This window comes from Suricata suricatta, chromosome 1, assembly GCF_006229205.1.
Source record: "Suricata suricatta isolate VVHF042 chromosome 1, meerkat_22Aug2017_6uvM2_HiC, whole genome shotgun sequence".
Lineage (NCBI taxonomy): Eukaryota > Metazoa > Chordata > Mammalia > Carnivora > Herpestidae > Suricata > Suricata suricatta.
The window spans coordinates 30,925,416-30,943,579 of record NC_043700.1 but is presented as its reverse complement, the minus strand read 5'-3'; the positions used below and the strand labels follow the sequence as shown (position 1 = coordinate 30,943,579).

Sequence of the window (18,164 nt, the reverse complement as noted above, 5' to 3'; positions counted from 1 at the left end):
CAGCTTCTGTCAATAACCATTTATGTCTTACATGTGATAGATTAAAAGAGAGGGAAGCAGAGAGCTTTTGATAGGTGTTTTTGTCTTTTGAGGAGCACGCGAAGTGAGAACAGGGGGCCCAGGCTTGCGGAGGCAAAGCTCACGTATAGTCTGGGGTGAGGAGGGATGGTCTGAGCAGCAAACTATTTTTTCATAGGGCTGAAAATGGGCCAGATATCACAAGAGTCTCTGATTTAATCTGGTTCTCCAACCACCAGGCAGCCCTCCATCTTTGGTGAGAATTAAAGGTTTGTGAAGCTTTATAAAAACTATGATAAAAAGGAAGAAGAAAACCCACAAATAATCTCTACTATTTATTTGGTACTAAAGACTGTTTTGCATATTCTTGTTTTTGTCCCCCCTTGTCTCACAGCAGTCCTACAAGGCAAGTATTGTTCCTATTTCCTATTGAGGAACTGGAGGTTCAGGGTGGCCAGTAAATCGCTGTGGGTCACAGCACTGAGGAGTGTTGGTCAGCTTTTGACCCTTCATGACAATGAGCTGTGTCATAGCCACGGTCAGATGTAGGACAATTTGTAGCGTGGGTAGATATTACCCTGGGGTGTCTCCTCTCCCCTTTCATATGCCCCCTTTTCTCCTCCTCCATGGCCTCCTCCTTGTAACTCTGGAAATCCTGTATTTTCCTATCTCCTAGGACAGCACCAAATCCAGGCTCCTGGCCCTTAGGAGCAGAGAGGTTGTAAAGCTTCCCCAGCCCAAGCCCCTTGTCCTCCTGAGCTCCCAACAGCTTTATTTTCTTCCCTGATCTATTCTTTGTTTCCCCACCAGATAACTTATTTCAAACAAAGGAATACAAAATTTACAGAAAGTTTAGGATTGGCAAATTCACTAGAAGAAATGTGAATCACTATTTCTAGTGGTAGAAAGTCCAGAGCATAGCAAACAGATATGTTATCACTGGCCCATGGGCTCTCAAGCTTCAAAAAGCTTGGGGAAAACTAAGTGAACCCACAGTCTCATCAAAAATAAACAAATATTAGAGAAGAAAAAAGATCTGAGCTTTAAGGTTAGAATAGCTTCCTACTGAACCAAGAGCTTGGACAAGTTCCTGTAAGATAGACATGAAAATACCTGTAGCTTTCTAGCATCTCTTTTGCAAATCAAATAAAATAACATAGAGAAGGGATGCCTGGGTGGCTTAGGCTATTAAGCATCCAATTCTCGATTTTGGCTCGGGTCACAATCTCATGGTTCAGGACTTCGAGTTCCATGTCAGGCTCCACGCTGACAGTGTGGAGGTAGTTTGGGATTCTTAGTCCCTTCTCTCAGCCTCTTTTTGTCTCTCAAAAATAAATAAATAAACATTAAAAAAAAGAAAAATAATAGAGAAGGCACTTAACACAGTACCTGGCACATGGGGACATTCTATAAATGGCAGCCCTTCCTGTGTTTACACAAACCACCTTTTGTGGCAACAGATGAATTAGTTGCCAGGGAAGTCCTACCTCACAGAGAGAGGACAATTGTACATGCTTTATGAAAACAGACTTGGACTTGCTCCCAAGATGCCTCTCAATGTGCCAAGGAGGAGACCTCCTAGACCACTGTAGGGCAAAACCAGCCAAGATATCAGTGGCCCTGCTGGCCACAACCCCTTCCAGTGGTGACCTCATGGCCACACGGGAGGTAGGCAGCAAGAGAACCATGTGGTGGAGAGGGAGGGACATTCCTGCTCAAGGAAGATAACGGATGGTGTTTTACAGTGACAATTACATCACTGATCAAATTCCAAACACAGTTCCAATCACTGTCACCTTGGACAGTCATTAACTAACTATAGGATCCTCTCTGGATCATGAAGGCAGAAAGCACAACGGTGCTGCTGCAGATCTGGAGACCCTGTGGCAGGCACTGCGACATCTCAACCATGTGAGACCCCGATCCGGGAAGGGAACGTACATTTTCCCTTTCCTTCTCCATTCTTGTCCTCTCTCTCAGCTTTCTTCTGTCATTCTGCCCTCCCATCAGCAGAAACACAGATGCCGATGGTAATAACAACCATGTAAGCTACTGCATGCTAAGAAAGCTGTAAATATTGGTGCACAGATATAGGTAGTATCCAACTCATAAATCCCAAGGTAACCCGGTGTTGGGAACTGGGATGCTTTCTTGCATTGAGATGATGCTATAAATGCTTGTCAGGGCTCCACAATAGGCCATTAGCCCACAGAACCTCTCCAGATCCATCCTGTAACACAAAATGGAGAAACCACAGCTCGCCCTTGTTCTCAGCTCAGAACATCTGTTTTCAACCATCCGGTAGCCCTGGCTACTCCTTGGGATGGCTCTCCATTTAATATCAGCCAGCCTGGCTCTGAAATTTATTCCTAAGAACATGAACATGATTAAAATAAAGTGTCATGTGTTGTCAAAGGGAGAATAGGAAGGTGCACGGAGTTGAACAGGCCCCTCTCCCCGCAAGATTTTCTGTCCACACAGACATTTGGGTTTGTTTGGTTGGTTTGGTTGGCTGTTTGTTTGTTTTTAAGGTTTATTTATTTTTGGGGGGGAGGGTGCGAGACAGGGAGGGGCAGAGAGAATCCAAAGGAGGCTCCAGGCTCTAAGCTGTCAGCACAGACACTGACATGGGGCTCGAACTCACAGACCTTGAGCTGAAGTTGGCTGCTTAACCGACTGAGCCACCCAGGCAGCCCCAGAAGATCTGTAAATCAGGGTTTGGAGAGGTAGGTGGTGCCTGTAGTAAACTGCTGATGTCCAAGCTAGACTCCTGGGAGCAGCGGGGTGTCCTGAACGAGACTGATGCATTCCCCTGTGCACTGAATGCCCTGTGGCCTCTCGCCCTGCTCCGGAAACTACACCCCACTCTGCAAGGAATGGAAAGGTAGCAAGAGAAGGATGAAAAACCTTTCTGTTTCACATTAAATACAAATCTAAAAATAAGCATTTTCCTTTCTAATCATTTCCTATCATGCATGGAATGTTCATTTTAATTTTCAAGTCCGTTTGCTTCATTTCTGTGAACCACTTGAGCTTTGAATAGTGTCCACCCAGCATGCTTCCTGTCTAAACATGCAAGTGTGTATGTTTTTCGGCTCCCTTTTATTTTCTCAATTCCTTTGTCCTTCCAATTACAAAATCCCACAGCAATTTTAGCGAAAATGGGAGGCAAAGGCTGCTGCTTCTTCTTTTTTAAATCTCTATTTCTTGGTGAATAAACGAACCTTAGCTCTAAGGACATTTCCCTAGCTTCCCACAGAAGAGCCATGACTGAACTATCTACTACTCAGCTCAGACCTTCACTTATAAACTTATCATTCTATAAAGCTTTCCTTGTACTTCTTAGCTCCCCAGCTCGCCCTCAATACTGCCTTCATGACTCATAGTACTCATCTAGCAGAACATCTTTTAAGAGTGACTGAAAGATAGGAAGCCTTCGCTATGACCACAGTGTGGCATTATTGACAAGTATATTCTAATAGTATGATAGGCGTTCTAGAAAACATGCAAGGAGTGAAACCAAGAGGGACTCTGGATTCTGGACTCCCACTGTGAAGGAGACCTGTAGCTTCAGCACTTTTCATATCCTCCATGTCCAGCAGCGTGCCTACACCGTAATAAATGCTCAGTGGATATTTGTTCTGTAAGTAAACAAAGACTCAGTATAAACATTAGTGAAACTTGGCAGTAGGGGCTCGTTTCCTTCCCTGGGAGCTTTTTCACATGGCAGATTGAGCCATGACCCAAGGTGCATGCCAGAGTGTCCCAGGTGACTGACTGCGGACACAGAGGATGCCACCTGTGTGATCTGAGGTCACCAAAATGAAGAACACAGACCAAATCCTACACAGGCTACCTCACAAGAGCTTCGAGTCAGCAACAAAGTAGGCAAGAAACACCTGCCTCTTACAACTTCTTTCCTTTGTGATATCTTCACCATCTTTAGCAACTGGGGCCAGACAGCAAGAGTGCCATGTGACACAGATTCTTTTATTTCACATATGACCACACAGGACTCAGTTCTCCCACCTGGTACCAGGGCTGGTCTCTTACCTCGGCAGCAGGGACTCCCTCAGGTGGCCGGCAATGCAGCACTATCATGCCTTCGATGGGTACCTCCCTTCCCTGTGGATCTTGTTCAAAGTTTTTCCGTAAATCTAAAAAAAAAAAAGAAAAGAAAAGCGTGAGGTACATGACAATTGGCTCTAGGGCTAGTATTCTTCACATGGATTCCAAATACAATAAAATGGTGAGCTTAATGTCACAAACTGGGTCGACACAGAAAAGTCAACTGGTTTTAGGAGTTGCGGAAATAAGAAAATCGTTTCCCCAAATAGTCACAAGCACATGTGAAATAAACCCTAACAGGACTTCCTGTGCTCCGTGCTGATGTGAAGGAGGAAAGATTTACTGGGGGCGCAGAAAGAAAACAAACTAAAAACAACGCATCATTTCCAGAGTCTTTGCCAACATAATCTGCTTAGCATCTGACGAAGCACTTGGCCTAATAAGTTGCCACCCACAGCCATTATGCAGTTGAGATGCATGTGATTTTTTTTATTAACTAAAGAATGCATTATTAATCTGTAAGCTCTGCCTTTTCCTGAACCTCTAGGGGGCTCTAGAAGATGGTAATAGAGTTAGATTACCTATTAGTCTTTATATGTAACCAGGGAGAACGGGGCAACACTCAACCACCACAAAATCTATAACCCATCCAAACGAACATACAATTAAAAAATACAACGCCCTCCAGTCAAACATCGAGGCTGGGTATCTGTGTAGTGCCCTTCATGGAAGGCTCCAGGCACTTTGCAAACAAGCTGCACTATTAACCTTTTACACATGGAAGGGTGGTGCCGGGGGAGGTTAATTGGCTTGCCAGTGGTCTCGGTGAACATCAATGCCAGCAAGGAGGGTGGAAAATGCATGGAGCTTCCTGACATCCAGTCTCTGCGGGCTACAGCCAGCAAAAACTTTCTCCGGGAGAAGGACACAGAGAGTTCAGAGAGAAAGTGCGGCTCTCAAGTGGCTTTCCACTTGAGCGAGTGCTTCAAGAACCAAAGAGTGAGTGGGCCTCTGCATCTTGGGAGCGGTCACAACAACACTTATAAGATTCTACAGCACAGGCTTAACTCGTGCTGTCACCTGAAATCCGGGGCTAGTGAGGCAAACGCGGCTTTTACAAGTCTTTCTCGGTGTGAACGGTTCCCCCTCCCTCCCAATGTATTTTTCTTCAATTGGAGTATCTCAAATTACAGGCTGCGGATTTATTGATTTAATTTTCCTTAGTGCTTACACTAACATGAAATATGTTCCCTGTAAAGAGCAGAGTTCCAGAATCAGTTACATCTTTACAAATTGTATAAATACATTAAACTTGCTTTTAGCAAGTCAGAAACGCTGGATGAATAACAAGCTGAGCCGTCCATGTATTCACTTTCTTCCGATTTCTAGTCTTACTGTGTTCCCTCCCAGAGGCAACTAACGCCTTTTGTCAGTAGTGCTATATGTTCAGGGATCTTCCGGAGTGTACATGAGCAACAGATAGATCTTAAAAGGACTGGCATTGCAGGCAGGGGGCAGGATCCTTCTTCTCATTTCTCTTCTGCCTCCCAAATCATTAAGCCAGATTCCTTCTATCCCAGATCCATAGACTGCCATAGCCCTGAGGATTCAGAATTTCTTTTTCAAGGTTGTTGTTTTATAATTTTTCTTTTCTCTTCTAAAATTTATTCTCAAGTTAGTTAACACCCAGTGTAGACTTGGCTTCAGGAGTAGATTCCCATGATTCATCGCTCACATACAACACCCAGTGCTTTTCCCAACAAGTGCCCTCTTCAACCCTCATTGTTCTCTGTATTTAAGAGTCTGATTCAGAATTTCTGACTGCAAGTGTGATGAGGGTCTCCTGACTACTGATAAACCCGTGAGTGAAGAACTCCGAATAAACCCTACAATGAAAAATCTCCAGTTTCCAGCACCATTTGACCACAAAGCTTCCTTCGCTCTCTCCCACACGGGAGCTATGAGTCAAAACTCCTTCCTCCATCTGATTCATTCATTCATCAGGATTGTACTGAAACCAGTCTAGCACAGAGGGTGAGCTTGACTCTAACACGAGTTTTGCGAATACTCCATTTGCTAAGGGAGAGGCTTTTGTGGCTATTTTTGTTTGGTTTGTTTGCCGTTTTGTTTTTCCTGATTGCTTTGTTTTCCAAATGAAGCTTCACTTGTTGATGCTGAATAATGATTGCTGCTTTGACAACACCACATAATCTGTATTCAACCAACCAGAGGAAGCACAGAAAATGGAAAGTGGGACTTTCTGTTTTATTTCCCACCTCTACTTCCATTCTTTGCTCAGGAGAAATGGAAAAGGTAACCAAATGCATAGTTAACGGTTAGCTCCAACTCCACGACTCTAATACTTTAGCAGACGAAAGGAAAGTTAGAGGGATGACATCTTCCCTCCCCATTCCCAATATCCCTCCCTATTCCCAACAGTTCCATAAAATAGGTAAACACTGAGCTATAAAAGGAAGCCCTACATTCCCACTGGGACATAGGAAAAGGTACTGTCTATAAAGAAGAGATACCTAGTAGATCTCATCCAGCCAGGATCAAACTAAGGGAGGGAGCTTTCCAACCACTTGCTTCTCCCCAACGGACACTGGAAATCACTGGCAGGTTCCAACAAGAAATGTATTAACACTCCTCCATATGGAGAGACAAACATTAAAGACTAATCAGCAATAGAGTAGAAGGTCAGGGAAAAAGTATGATGTCATGTATCAGGATCCAACTCATAATGGGCAGCCGACCACGCATCAGATATGACACCAAGTGAGAAATGCAAGCATCATAAAGTCCTGCCCTACACCTGAGTCTAATGGCAGAACTCTGGTATTTCTAATTCTCAAGGAGGTCAAACAGACCAGACAAATTCCAGCTGGCTATGAAATATACTAAAAATCATGGAAATAAACTCTAAGACACAGAGATACATGCTTCTAGCTCTACCTCTGATTCCCACCACAGATCACTCACCCTAGTTAATTTCTTAATTGGCAAAAGTAATACTTTGGTCACTTATGTTAGTTTCAAGGCTTGAAAGATTCAGAGAGAAACCCATGCAAATTCCAGTAGTAAAGAAAACATCCCCAGCTATATAAAAAGAACTCTTCTACAAATAAAGGAGGCAAACCACAGAAATGAGATTCAATGGCTTCCTCTTAGACAAGAAACAAGAGGCATTTTTAGAGAACTTCTAATTTGAGGGTTTTTTTTTAAGTCAAAAAGAAATAGCAACTGAGAATCTAGAGTAGGGAGTTATAAATAGGATAACATCTGAGATCAAGAAAACTGCCACTATGCAGGGGGAAGAAAAAACAACATAAGTGCTGAATTAGAAATATACATACCATGGAGACTGTAAACAGCATCCTGAATATTGTAGAAAATTAAACTAGTGAGGATCCAGTCAGGATCCAGGCAGGAAAAGGAAAAAAAGCAGAGGAGCACGAGGGGGCCAAAGGAAGATGTTGGGGTTACAGAGCTATGAAGCCCTGGGCATGGGTGCTGCCACCTCAGAAACTTGGAAGAGAGTACAAGACCAAGACCTGAACAAAGACTGTCCATCAGCCTGGTTCTGGAGTCTCTGTGGGTCCTTACAAAGCTGGTTCTGGAAGTATTCGAAACAAAATATATAAGCTAGAAATAAGAAGCAACTGACACTTCCAGGATGAAGAAATTCTACTAGTTTCTTCTAGGGTGATGCTGACAGGGACAGAAAATTAACAAGTAGACTTTCTCCCTCTTCTACTGTTCCATCTCCTCCACTGGCCCCTACTGATGGAGCCTTACAGGGAGTCAGGATCTGGCAAAGAAGCACCAGCCCCAGCTTTACAGACCAGGGGTCTGTAAAGGCAAGAGACAAGAGCTATGTAACCGACAAAACCCAGTCTATAAAGCTTCCTCAAGTAGGGCTCTTATAATTGCTTACTCCTTATCTGTTTTCCTCACTAGATCATCAGTTCTATGAAGGAGGGGCTTTATTTCTGAGATGGTTACTCATACTCCCATGACCTGATACAGAGTATGTCCTTAATAAATAAATACTGAATGCATGAGCTAAGAGGAAAATGATAAAATGATAATAAATTATCCAGCAAAAGAAAAAAGAAATAACAAAAGATAATGTTGAGAAAAAGTAATATAGTATTAAATAGAATAGGAATTTAAGAAGGAAACAACAAGCTGAAAGAAAATAAGTGATAATCTATTTAAGAACGATAATAATTCTCCTCTGAGGTGAAAAACAACTTGAATTTGCAAACGAGCTCACCAGATACAAGGCAAAATAGTATTAGAATGAAAGAAAAAAGATCCTAAATATGACATAGTTGAATTTTGAATTTTAACAAAATTAAAATTATAAACATAATGATTTCATAAGTATCTCTGGAGAAAACAACTGATGTACCTAAAGATTTCATGGACCAGAATGATTGATATTGTTACCATTTCTATACTACCCAAAGCCATCAATAGATTCAGGGCACTCTCTACACAAATTCCAGTGACACTGTTCAATGAAATAAAAAAAAATAATAATAATCCTAAAATTCACAGAGAACCACAACAGACATTGAAGAGTCAAAGCAACTGTGAAAAATAAGAACAAACCTAGAGGCCTGATACTTCCTGATTTCAATCTACACTACTAAGCTACAGTAACCAAGACAATATAGTATCAGCATAGAAACAGACGCACCAATCAATGGAGCAGAATGGAGACCCCAGAAATAAAACCTCATATATACAGATAACTAATATTTGACAAGGGATCCAATTATTCTAAATGAAGAAAGGGTATCTCTTCAATAAATGGTGGTGGGAAAATTGGATAACCACATGCAAAAGAATTAAATTGGACCCCTACCTTGTAACACAAAAATTAGCTCAGATTGCATTAAAGACCTAACTGTATGACCTGAAACCATAAAATGACTAAAAGAAACTCTGGGGAAAAAGTTTCTTGATGTTGGCTTTGACAATAATATTTTGGACATGACAACAAAAAACACAAGCAACAAAAGCAGGAATAAACAATTAGGGCTATGTCAAAAAGTTCTTGGGCAGCAAAAGAAATGATCAACAAAGTGAAAAGGCAACTTATGGAATGAGAGGAAATATTTGCAAACCATATTTCTAATAAGGGGTGAATCTTCAACATATTCAAGGAATTCGTTCAACTCAACAGCAAAAGAACAAACAATCCATTAAAAAAATGTGCAAAGGACCCAGATTAGCATTATTCCAAAGAAGACACACAAATGTCCCCAGGTAGATGAAAAGGTGCTCAAGATCATTAATCATCGGATAAATGCAAATCCAATCCACAGTGAGATACTACTTTGCTGTTAGAATTGCTCTCATCAAAAAGACAAGATAAATGTAGACGTCAATGTGGAGAAAAGGGAATCCGTGCGCACTGTTGGAGGGACTGTAAATAGGAGCAGCCACCATGAAAAACAGTATGAAGGTTCTAAGGTGCTCCCCCCACCAAATTAAATACAGAACTACCATACGATGAAGCAATCCCATTCCTGGGTATATACCCAAAGGAAAAATATCACTATTTTGAAAAGATGTCTATATTCTCTGCTCATTGCAACATTAATCAGAAAAACATGGACACAACCTAAGTTTACATCAATGCATGAACGGATGAATGGAGTGGTGTATACACACACACACACAATGGAGGGGTATTCAGCCTTAAAAAAAATAAAACAACCCAGGGGCATCCAGGTGGCTTAGTCTCTTAAGCATCTGACTCTTGATTTTGGCTCAAGTCATGATCTCACTAACCATGGGATTGAACCCTGCACTGGGCTCTGCTGGGGATTACCTGTCTCTCTCACTCTCTGCCCCTCCCCTGCTCATGTTTTCTTTCTTCCTCTCTCTCAAAATAAAGAAACATTTAAAAATAAAATAAAAATAAATAAATAACTGAATTCCGCCATTAGAGACAACACAGATGGGACTTTAAGGGCATTAAGCTAAATGACACAAGTCAGACAAATACTGTATGATCTCACTTATATGTAAAATATAAAAACCCTGAACTCACAAACAAGGAGAAGATTATTGGTTGCCAGGATCTGGTAAGTGAGGGAAATGCAAGATGGTAGTCAGAGGGTATATCCAACTTACAACATGAGTGAGTTCTGTGGACCTAACATACAGCATGGTGAAAAAAGTTGACAATATTGTACTGTATACCTAAAAGTTTCTGAGAGAGTAAATTCTTTAAAAAATATAGCTATGTGAGGTGATGGAACTGTTGACTAACTTTATCATGATAATCATTCCACAATAAAAAGAGATACCAAATCATCACAAATTGTAAGTTACACAATGTTATTTGTCAGGTATGTCTCAATAAAGCTACATAATATTTTTTTAAAGAAGTGATTGACAATGAAACAAAAATCAGGCTAGGATTAGAGCTTTTTCCTATATTAGCATATACCACAGTATAATTAATCACATCTATGTTTTTTTTTCTGAAAGACAAAAAGCAAAGCATAGGTACTAATGCTTTCTTCCCAAACAAGCTATTATACGTGAGCAAACGAACAACAATATAGTCTCAGACACGACAGAGACAAGAGAGGTTGTAATCAGCTGCACCCCCTTCCTGAATAAAAATGACCTTTTTAAAAATGAGGCTCAAACTAATGAAGTAGTAAGTATTTGGAAGTTGTTTCAAAAAAATTGGCAGTGGGCAGCAAACAACACTTGAAAATGTTCAAATCTAATTTTTTATAATATAGACAGGAATATTCATGTAATCATTCAAAACTCTGGAAAGAAAACTGCATAACACCTCATAGACATGCATGATAAGTAATGATAAGGATTTAAAGTCCTAGGTCATTTGTTCTAGAACTCCACTAGTTAAGACTGTGGACTGTTGAAGAAGGTGAGGTTGGAGATTGAACATCCATTTGAATTCTGGGTCTGCCACCTAGTAGAACCCTGATTTGATAAATATTTTTATCTCTCTTTGCCTCAGGTTCCTCATCTGTAAAATGAGGATAATAATTTCTGTTACATGTAGATTTTGTGTGCATTAAATGCTAATGTGTGTAAAATCGTCTTAAGAGGACTGGCTACATAACACGGCTTAACAAAGGTCACAATTACTAAATCCCATTATAAGGCTGCAGTGATTATGAGGGGGTGGCTTGTTCATAAATCCGATATACATAGTAATGATAAACTGGTAAACTTTTCAAAGACTCTCAAATGAAAAGGATAAGTTAGTATATGATAAAACCACAGCAGTCACAAAATAATACTTATTTGGATCTTAGGATAGGGGAAGCCCTTCTAAACAAAATTAAAAGAAGAATGCTTAAGGAAATGATTAGTAGATAATGTCTGGTAGATACTGTCAAATTAAAAACGGTTTCAATCTTGAAGGGGCACATGCACCACAATGCTTAGAGCAGCACTATCAACATAGCCAAATAATGCAAGGAGCCCAAATGTCCATCGACTGATGAATGGACAAAGAAGGTATATATACATACATATGCACACACACAATTGAATATTACTCAGCCATTGAAATGAATGAAATCTTGTCATTTGCAAAGATGTGGATGGATAGAGGGTATTATGCTAAGTGGAATAAGTCAGTCAGAGACAGACAAATATCACATGATTTCACTCACACGGAATGTAAGCAACAAAACATGAATACAGGGGAAGGGAAGGAAGAGCAAATAAGATAAAAACAGAGAGAAGGCAAACCATAAGAGACTATTAACTATAGAGAACTGAGGGCTGTTGGAGGGGAGGTCCGCAGGCAATGGGCTAAATGAGTGGTGGGCATTTAGGAGGACACTTGTGATGAGCGCTGGGCGTTATATGTAAATGATGAATCAATAAATTCTACTCCTAAAACCAATACTACACCATATGCTAACTAACTTGAATTTTAATAAAATCTTGGAAGGAAAAAAATGATCTCAATCTCACACATTATAAATAAGATTATAGGTAGAGGCTGGACAGCCTTAATACGTAAAGGGCACTACTGAAACAAAGTGAGAAAGATAAATACCCTATAATAAGATGACAAAGTTGTATTTAAACAAAATTCGTAAGTGATCAACAACTAATAGAGATAATGAGAAGGCCTAATAGCCCTAATTCTTAAACAAATGCCCATTTACACAGCATCAATATGTCTCTTTACTTTTCCAAAGAGGCTTGGTTTTCTTAGTTTCATTTTTAATTTTTTTTTAACATTTACTCATTTTTGAGAGATAGAGAGACAGAGCATGAGTGAGGAGGGTAAGAGAGTGAGAGAGACACAGAATCTGAAGCAGGCTCCAGGCTCTGAGGTGTCAGCACAGAGCCTGATGTGGGGCTCGAACCCACAAACCAACCGTGAGATCATGACCTGAGCCAAAGTTGGATGCTTAACAGACTGAGCCATCCAGGTGCCCCTATGAGTTTCTTTAAGTACTAATCCCCAGTGTTGAAAAGAGAATGGAAAACTATAGTCTTAAACACTGATAGATGGAGTGAAAACGGGTCAACATGAAGGGCAAGCTAGAAGATGTGTCAAAATTACTTTAAAAGTTCATTTATGGGGCACCTGGGTGGCTCAGTTGGTTAAGCGTCCGACTTCAGCTCAGATCATGATCCCACAGTTAATGGGTTCAAGCCCTGCGTTGGGCTCGGTGCTGATAGCTCAGAGCCTGGAGCCTGTCTTTGGATTCTGTGTCTTCCTCTCTTTCTGACTCTCCCTTGTTCACACATCTCTCTCTCTCTCTCAAAAGTAAAAATAAAACATTTTTCATTTATATAAAAATAATTTATATAAAAAAAGTTAATTTATATGTTCACTTTCTAATGAAGAAATACACAGTATGTGGTCTATCCATACCATAGGTTATTATTTGACAATACAAAGAAATGAAATACTGGAGTACATACTACAACACAGATGAATTTTGAAAATAATATGCTCAGCAAGAAGCCAGACACGAAAGACTACATATTGTATGATCCCAAGTATATGAAATATCCTGAACAGGCAAATCCATACAGCCAGAAAAATTAGTGGTGGTTGAGCACTGCAAGTGTCAAGGCAAGGGGTGAGGGAGACGTTTTATGGTTTTATTTTTTGGAGGGATGGAAATGTTCTAACATAGGCTCTGAAAATGTACTAAAAACTATTAAATTGTAGGGGTGCCTGGGTAACTCGGTTGAGCTTCTGAATATTGATTTTAGCTCAGCTCACAATCCTAGGGTGGTGGGATCGAGCCCCACATCGGGCTCCACACTGAGCATGGAGTCTGCTTAAGATTCTCTCTCTCTCTCTCTCTCCCTCTGCCCCTCTCCCCTCTACTCATGCTATCTTTAAAACTAAGCAAATAAATAAATAAATAAAATTTTAAGGTATCTATTAAATTATATACTTTAAATAGATGAATTGGCTGCAGGGTATTATGGATTATATCTCAATAAAGCTATTATGTAAAAGGATTCATTTATATAATTCAAAAAATCTATTTCTAAATTTTCCAAGAAAATGATTAGACAGCTACCTAGAAAAATGTGGAATGGTGTTATTGCTCAATTCACCACTTACAATGCTGAACAGTTGCTAACAATCTAAATACCCAATAATACAATAATGGCTAATATCTTTTGGTGGATTCCTATAATGGAATACTATACAGACATTAAAAAAGCTCAAAGAATATTTAAAATTGAAAGTAAATAAGAATAAATGGCTACATAAGATAAAATAGCATAGAGCGAAGGGTATCTATTTTATATACATATGTTTTAATATGTGAGAGCTGGGCTCCTCAAAAAGTAATAATTTTTTTATAGAATGCATCTACTTCCAAATAAAAGGAGGGTACATCTGCATTGTAAACCTGTTTTGGGGGGTGCCTGGGTGGCTCAGTCGGTTAAGCGGCTGGCTTCAGCTCAGGTCATGATCTCATGGTTCGTGGGGTTCAAGCCCCGCATCGGGCTCTGTGCTGACAGCTCAGAGCCTGGAGCCTGCTTCAGATTCTGTGTCTCCCTCTCTCTCTGACCCTCCCCTGCTCACGCTGTCTCTCTCTGTCTCTCAAAAATAATAAAAAAACTTAAAAAAAATTAAAAAAACCCTGCTTTGGTCAGCACGCCTTCTCCTAATTTGCCTTCAGGTTTTCAGTATATGTGCAATAGCTTCCTTCATTCACTCATGCTGTTGAGCATGGGTAGTGGGGTACGTTAGTGAACCCGAAACAGACCATTCCAACCCTCCCAGAGCATACATGCTAACAGGATGAACAGACATTACACAGGAGATTCAGATTAATGGGGATGCCTGGCTGGTTCAGTCAGTTGAGCACCCAACTCTTAATTTTGGCTCAGGTCACGATCTCACCATTCCTGAGTTTAGCTCCACGCCGGGCTCTGTACTGGCAGTGTGGGCACTGCTTTGATTCTCTCTCTCTCCCTCTTTCTGTGCCCCTCCCCTGCTTGTGCTCTTTAAGTAAATAAACATTAAAAATGTGAATGATGCGATAGAGAAGTAGTAAATTCAGTAAAAATCTATCACAGTGGGACCCAACTTAATCTAGTGATTCCGAGAAAGTTTCTCAGAAAAATTATACATCTAAACAGAGGTAGAGCATCACACAGCCTACATAATACACACTGTACCACTTTTACTACTTCAATCAGGCTTTCCTGGCTTAAAACATTTTTCTTGCATGCATATGCTGCAAATGGTCTTGTTCCTTTCTTGCAAATCTCTGCAAAATGCCTGCCTAGCTACCTCTCTTTCCAGAAGTTATCACATCACATAAGGACACTCTTTTATTAGACTTGGTCTTCTATTCATATATATTGAGAGGGTGGAATATAAATAGATTTCCACCTTCTGATCTCACTTACAATCACGCTCACATGGTCTCTGGGAAGAAGAGAAATAATAATTTTCACATTATTTTGTATAAGGGAACTGAACCAAACCACATACATACACATCAAGGCTGAAGGTTTTAAAATTTTAAAATAGCAACTGGTGTGGGATTACTATATATGTTATAGGAAAAGCCCTACAGAGAAGTAACTCAACATTTCAAAGCCTTGCTACCGGGTGAGTATGGGTATACTAATTCTTTACTTCATTTGTTTCTGCATTTTCTAAACTTTCCATAATGAGCATGGATTATTTTTATAGGCAGAAAAAATAATGTCCAAAAAAAGCCACTCTTTCCTAGGAGTTAAGATTCTTTAAACTAGATCAGAAACCAGGGAAGAAGTATATTTTGTTTCATTTTATTGTAGCAAGTTTCACTCCTATCATGTCTATTAAAGAAGAAAGTGGGGCACCTGGAGGGCTTCTAGGTGGCGCCTGGGTGGCTCAGTTGGTTAAGTGACTGACTCTTGGTTTCAGCTCAGGTCATGATCTCACGGCTTCGTGGGCTGGAGCCCTGCATCGGACTCTGCTCTGGCAATACAGAGTCTGCTTGGGATTCTCCCTCTCTCTTTGTGTCCCTCCCCAACTTGCACAGTCTCTGTCTCAAAAACTTAAAAACAAACAAAATGAAGCAAAAAGAAGTTTTTTTTAATCTTCCATGAATTCTAAAATATTATTTTCATAGGAATCTGTCCACAAGGACAACATTTTTTATTTGTTTTGTTCACCGCCTTGCCTCTAGGACCTGGAAGACATAGGAGCCATCAATAAATATCTATTGAATGAATGAATGTGTTTCCATTTCAACTCCCGTGAATGATTATTAAAAATGAATATAACAACCAGGTCTCCAGTAGTTAAGATAACTAGAGAAAGCAAAACCACGAATAGGTGAGTGTACAATAATGATGTTAAAGTAACACTTAATCATGTTCCCCGTGTGCACGTGCGCATGCGTGCACGCATTGAGATGTCACCAAACATCAGCCCTCACTGGTGTGGAACATTACCCTCTCTGCTTCTGCTCCTTCTTCACCCGCTGCCCTGTTTGTTTCTATGGCAGAACGCCAACGAGGCCCAAAGTGACTGGAAACAAAAGACAGCAGAAGGGAAGAGGAGGGTGAGGTGATGAAGCCAGGTGCTTGGCTCACCTGTAAATCATCTCATCAGCCACAGGATCATCCCGAGTCAGCGGTGCCTGCCAGTAAGTAGCCCATCAGGCTGAGGCCATGGGAAGCGACAGCCTCCCCTTCCTCACCCTGTGCCCTACTTGGCCTTTTCCTCATTTTCCTTTCATGCTACTATGTTAGAAAAGTCATTGTAGCACAAGAAAATCAATAAAAATTCAATTCCGAATAATAGTTCTTTGCGGCTCAGCAACACCAGGGAGTTATCGGCTCATTCAATGTTCTGGCAGTTAATGCAATGAAATAAAAATAATTTACTCATTCAAACCAAATCAGGCAGTGAAAAATCATAGTCGTTTTTTTTAATAGTCATAGTCCTAGTCATTTGGTAAGATTGCAGGAGGATGGCACAATGTCCCATTAGTGTCCAATGACACCGGTATGCAAATCGGCTCTGAGTCTTTCCCACCCATACTTTTCTGAAGGAACAACAAACCCCATTTGTCATACATAAAAAGGAATTTGTAACTTAGCCAAATACAGATCATTTGTTGGTATAAAAAAGCTGGTTTGAATGCAGAACAGATGGATGCCAGCAACATGACAGTCAAGGCCCGGTGCTCCCATTTGGTTCTGCCTCAGTCCTCCAGCCCTGGATGCTTATGGCCTGAGAAGTCAGCTACCAACTCTAGTTCCCAGAGGAAGTATATAAAAGGCGTCCTGTCAGGTCAATTCCTTCCTCTGTAGATGCTTCCTTTGCCAGACTTTCTTAAGCCCTCTGCCTTGTTGAGATCAATGAATTCTAGTGTGAGAATCTGCACATTTCTAGACCACTGTTCCACACTGATGCCAGGCTGTTCCTATCTTTCACTTCATGTCTTTGCTCTGGATCTTTTAGTTCCGATTTCACCATGTCTCCTTGAAGGACCACTGGCATCAAAGCACAATTCCAAACATGCGTTTTGGGATACAGTAGGCTTACCTCCTGCTGAGTCAAGCTTGCACCAATAGCAAAGGGGGCGACCCCTCTGGTCATGGTTGAATTGCATGGGCCTCTCTGCATTGTCCCTGATGCTACCCCGGTGCCAAGCAATGAGTAGGCTCTCTGGATTGCAACAAGGCATTTATTTGGCTGATGCCGGGGTCCTGTCAAGCAGAGTCTCCTCAAGGCTGTTTTTCAGGGCCACAGAAGAACTCTGGGGCCTCTGCTATATCCTCTGTGCTCTGCAATCCCTCTGCTGTCTAATTGCTTTTATCAATAAAGCACTTTATAAGTAGTACTGTGTGTCACTATCCCTTGCACACCAAGCGACACAGTCTGCCAGGCAAACTGGTGCTGCAAAGGGACCATTCGGCAGTGGGGACACATGATGGTGGAAAACAGCTGTAGTTTTACTAAATGCTGTGGGCACTGATTTAACCTGCTCTCTATTGAGCTGTTCCCCATGCAATACATTCCACTGCATTTGGCCTCCTTTGTTTACAAGGATGCAAAAGTCATTCAGAGTCCATCAAAAATTGAGCATTCACTGAAAATTAGAAGGACAAGAATCTTAATTTTGAGTCCAGGACTGATTGGAAACCAAGAAAGCCCGTACCCGGGCTTGAGAGAAAGAATACGCATCGCAGACAAGCAGGTCTTAAGGAGGCTGTAACAAGGCCCAGCAAGGGGGTGCGGAGATTCAGCGGTATTCTACTAACTGGGGGGCTGCATAGTCTTCTTAGCACACAGGCTGCCTGTCACTTCTGCCCCTCCTAATCAATGGCCTGTCTATGGTCTTAATGGCCTCTACTTACCCATTGCTTGCACTCACTCATGACTTCTCCTGTCTCAGGGTCACCAAAAAATGCTTCTTTGTCTGTCTACCCTCTTCTGTTGCCTCTGCCAACAACTGATTCTCTATCAGGATCAAGTCATACTCAGAAGAGCAAGCATCTAGAAGTACATAATCACTTTAATCCTTCTTCAGAGGGTCTCTCAAACTGAATTCACTCCTCTGCAGCAG

The 18,164-nt window shown here is 41.0% G+C and overlaps 1 protein-coding gene across 1 annotated transcript in view; it reads right to left on the bottom strand.

Moving 5' to 3' along the window:
• UNC5D (unc-5 netrin receptor D) overlaps window positions 1–18,164 on the bottom strand; it is a 443,483-nt gene that overhangs the window by 206,643 nt on the left and 218,676 nt on the right. The window contains exon 4 of the mRNA XM_029950188.1: window positions 4,072–4,175. Coding sequence (XP_029806048.1) covers window positions 4,072–4,175 — 104 coding nt within the window. The remainder of the gene's footprint in view (window positions 1–4,071; window positions 4,176–18,164) is intronic.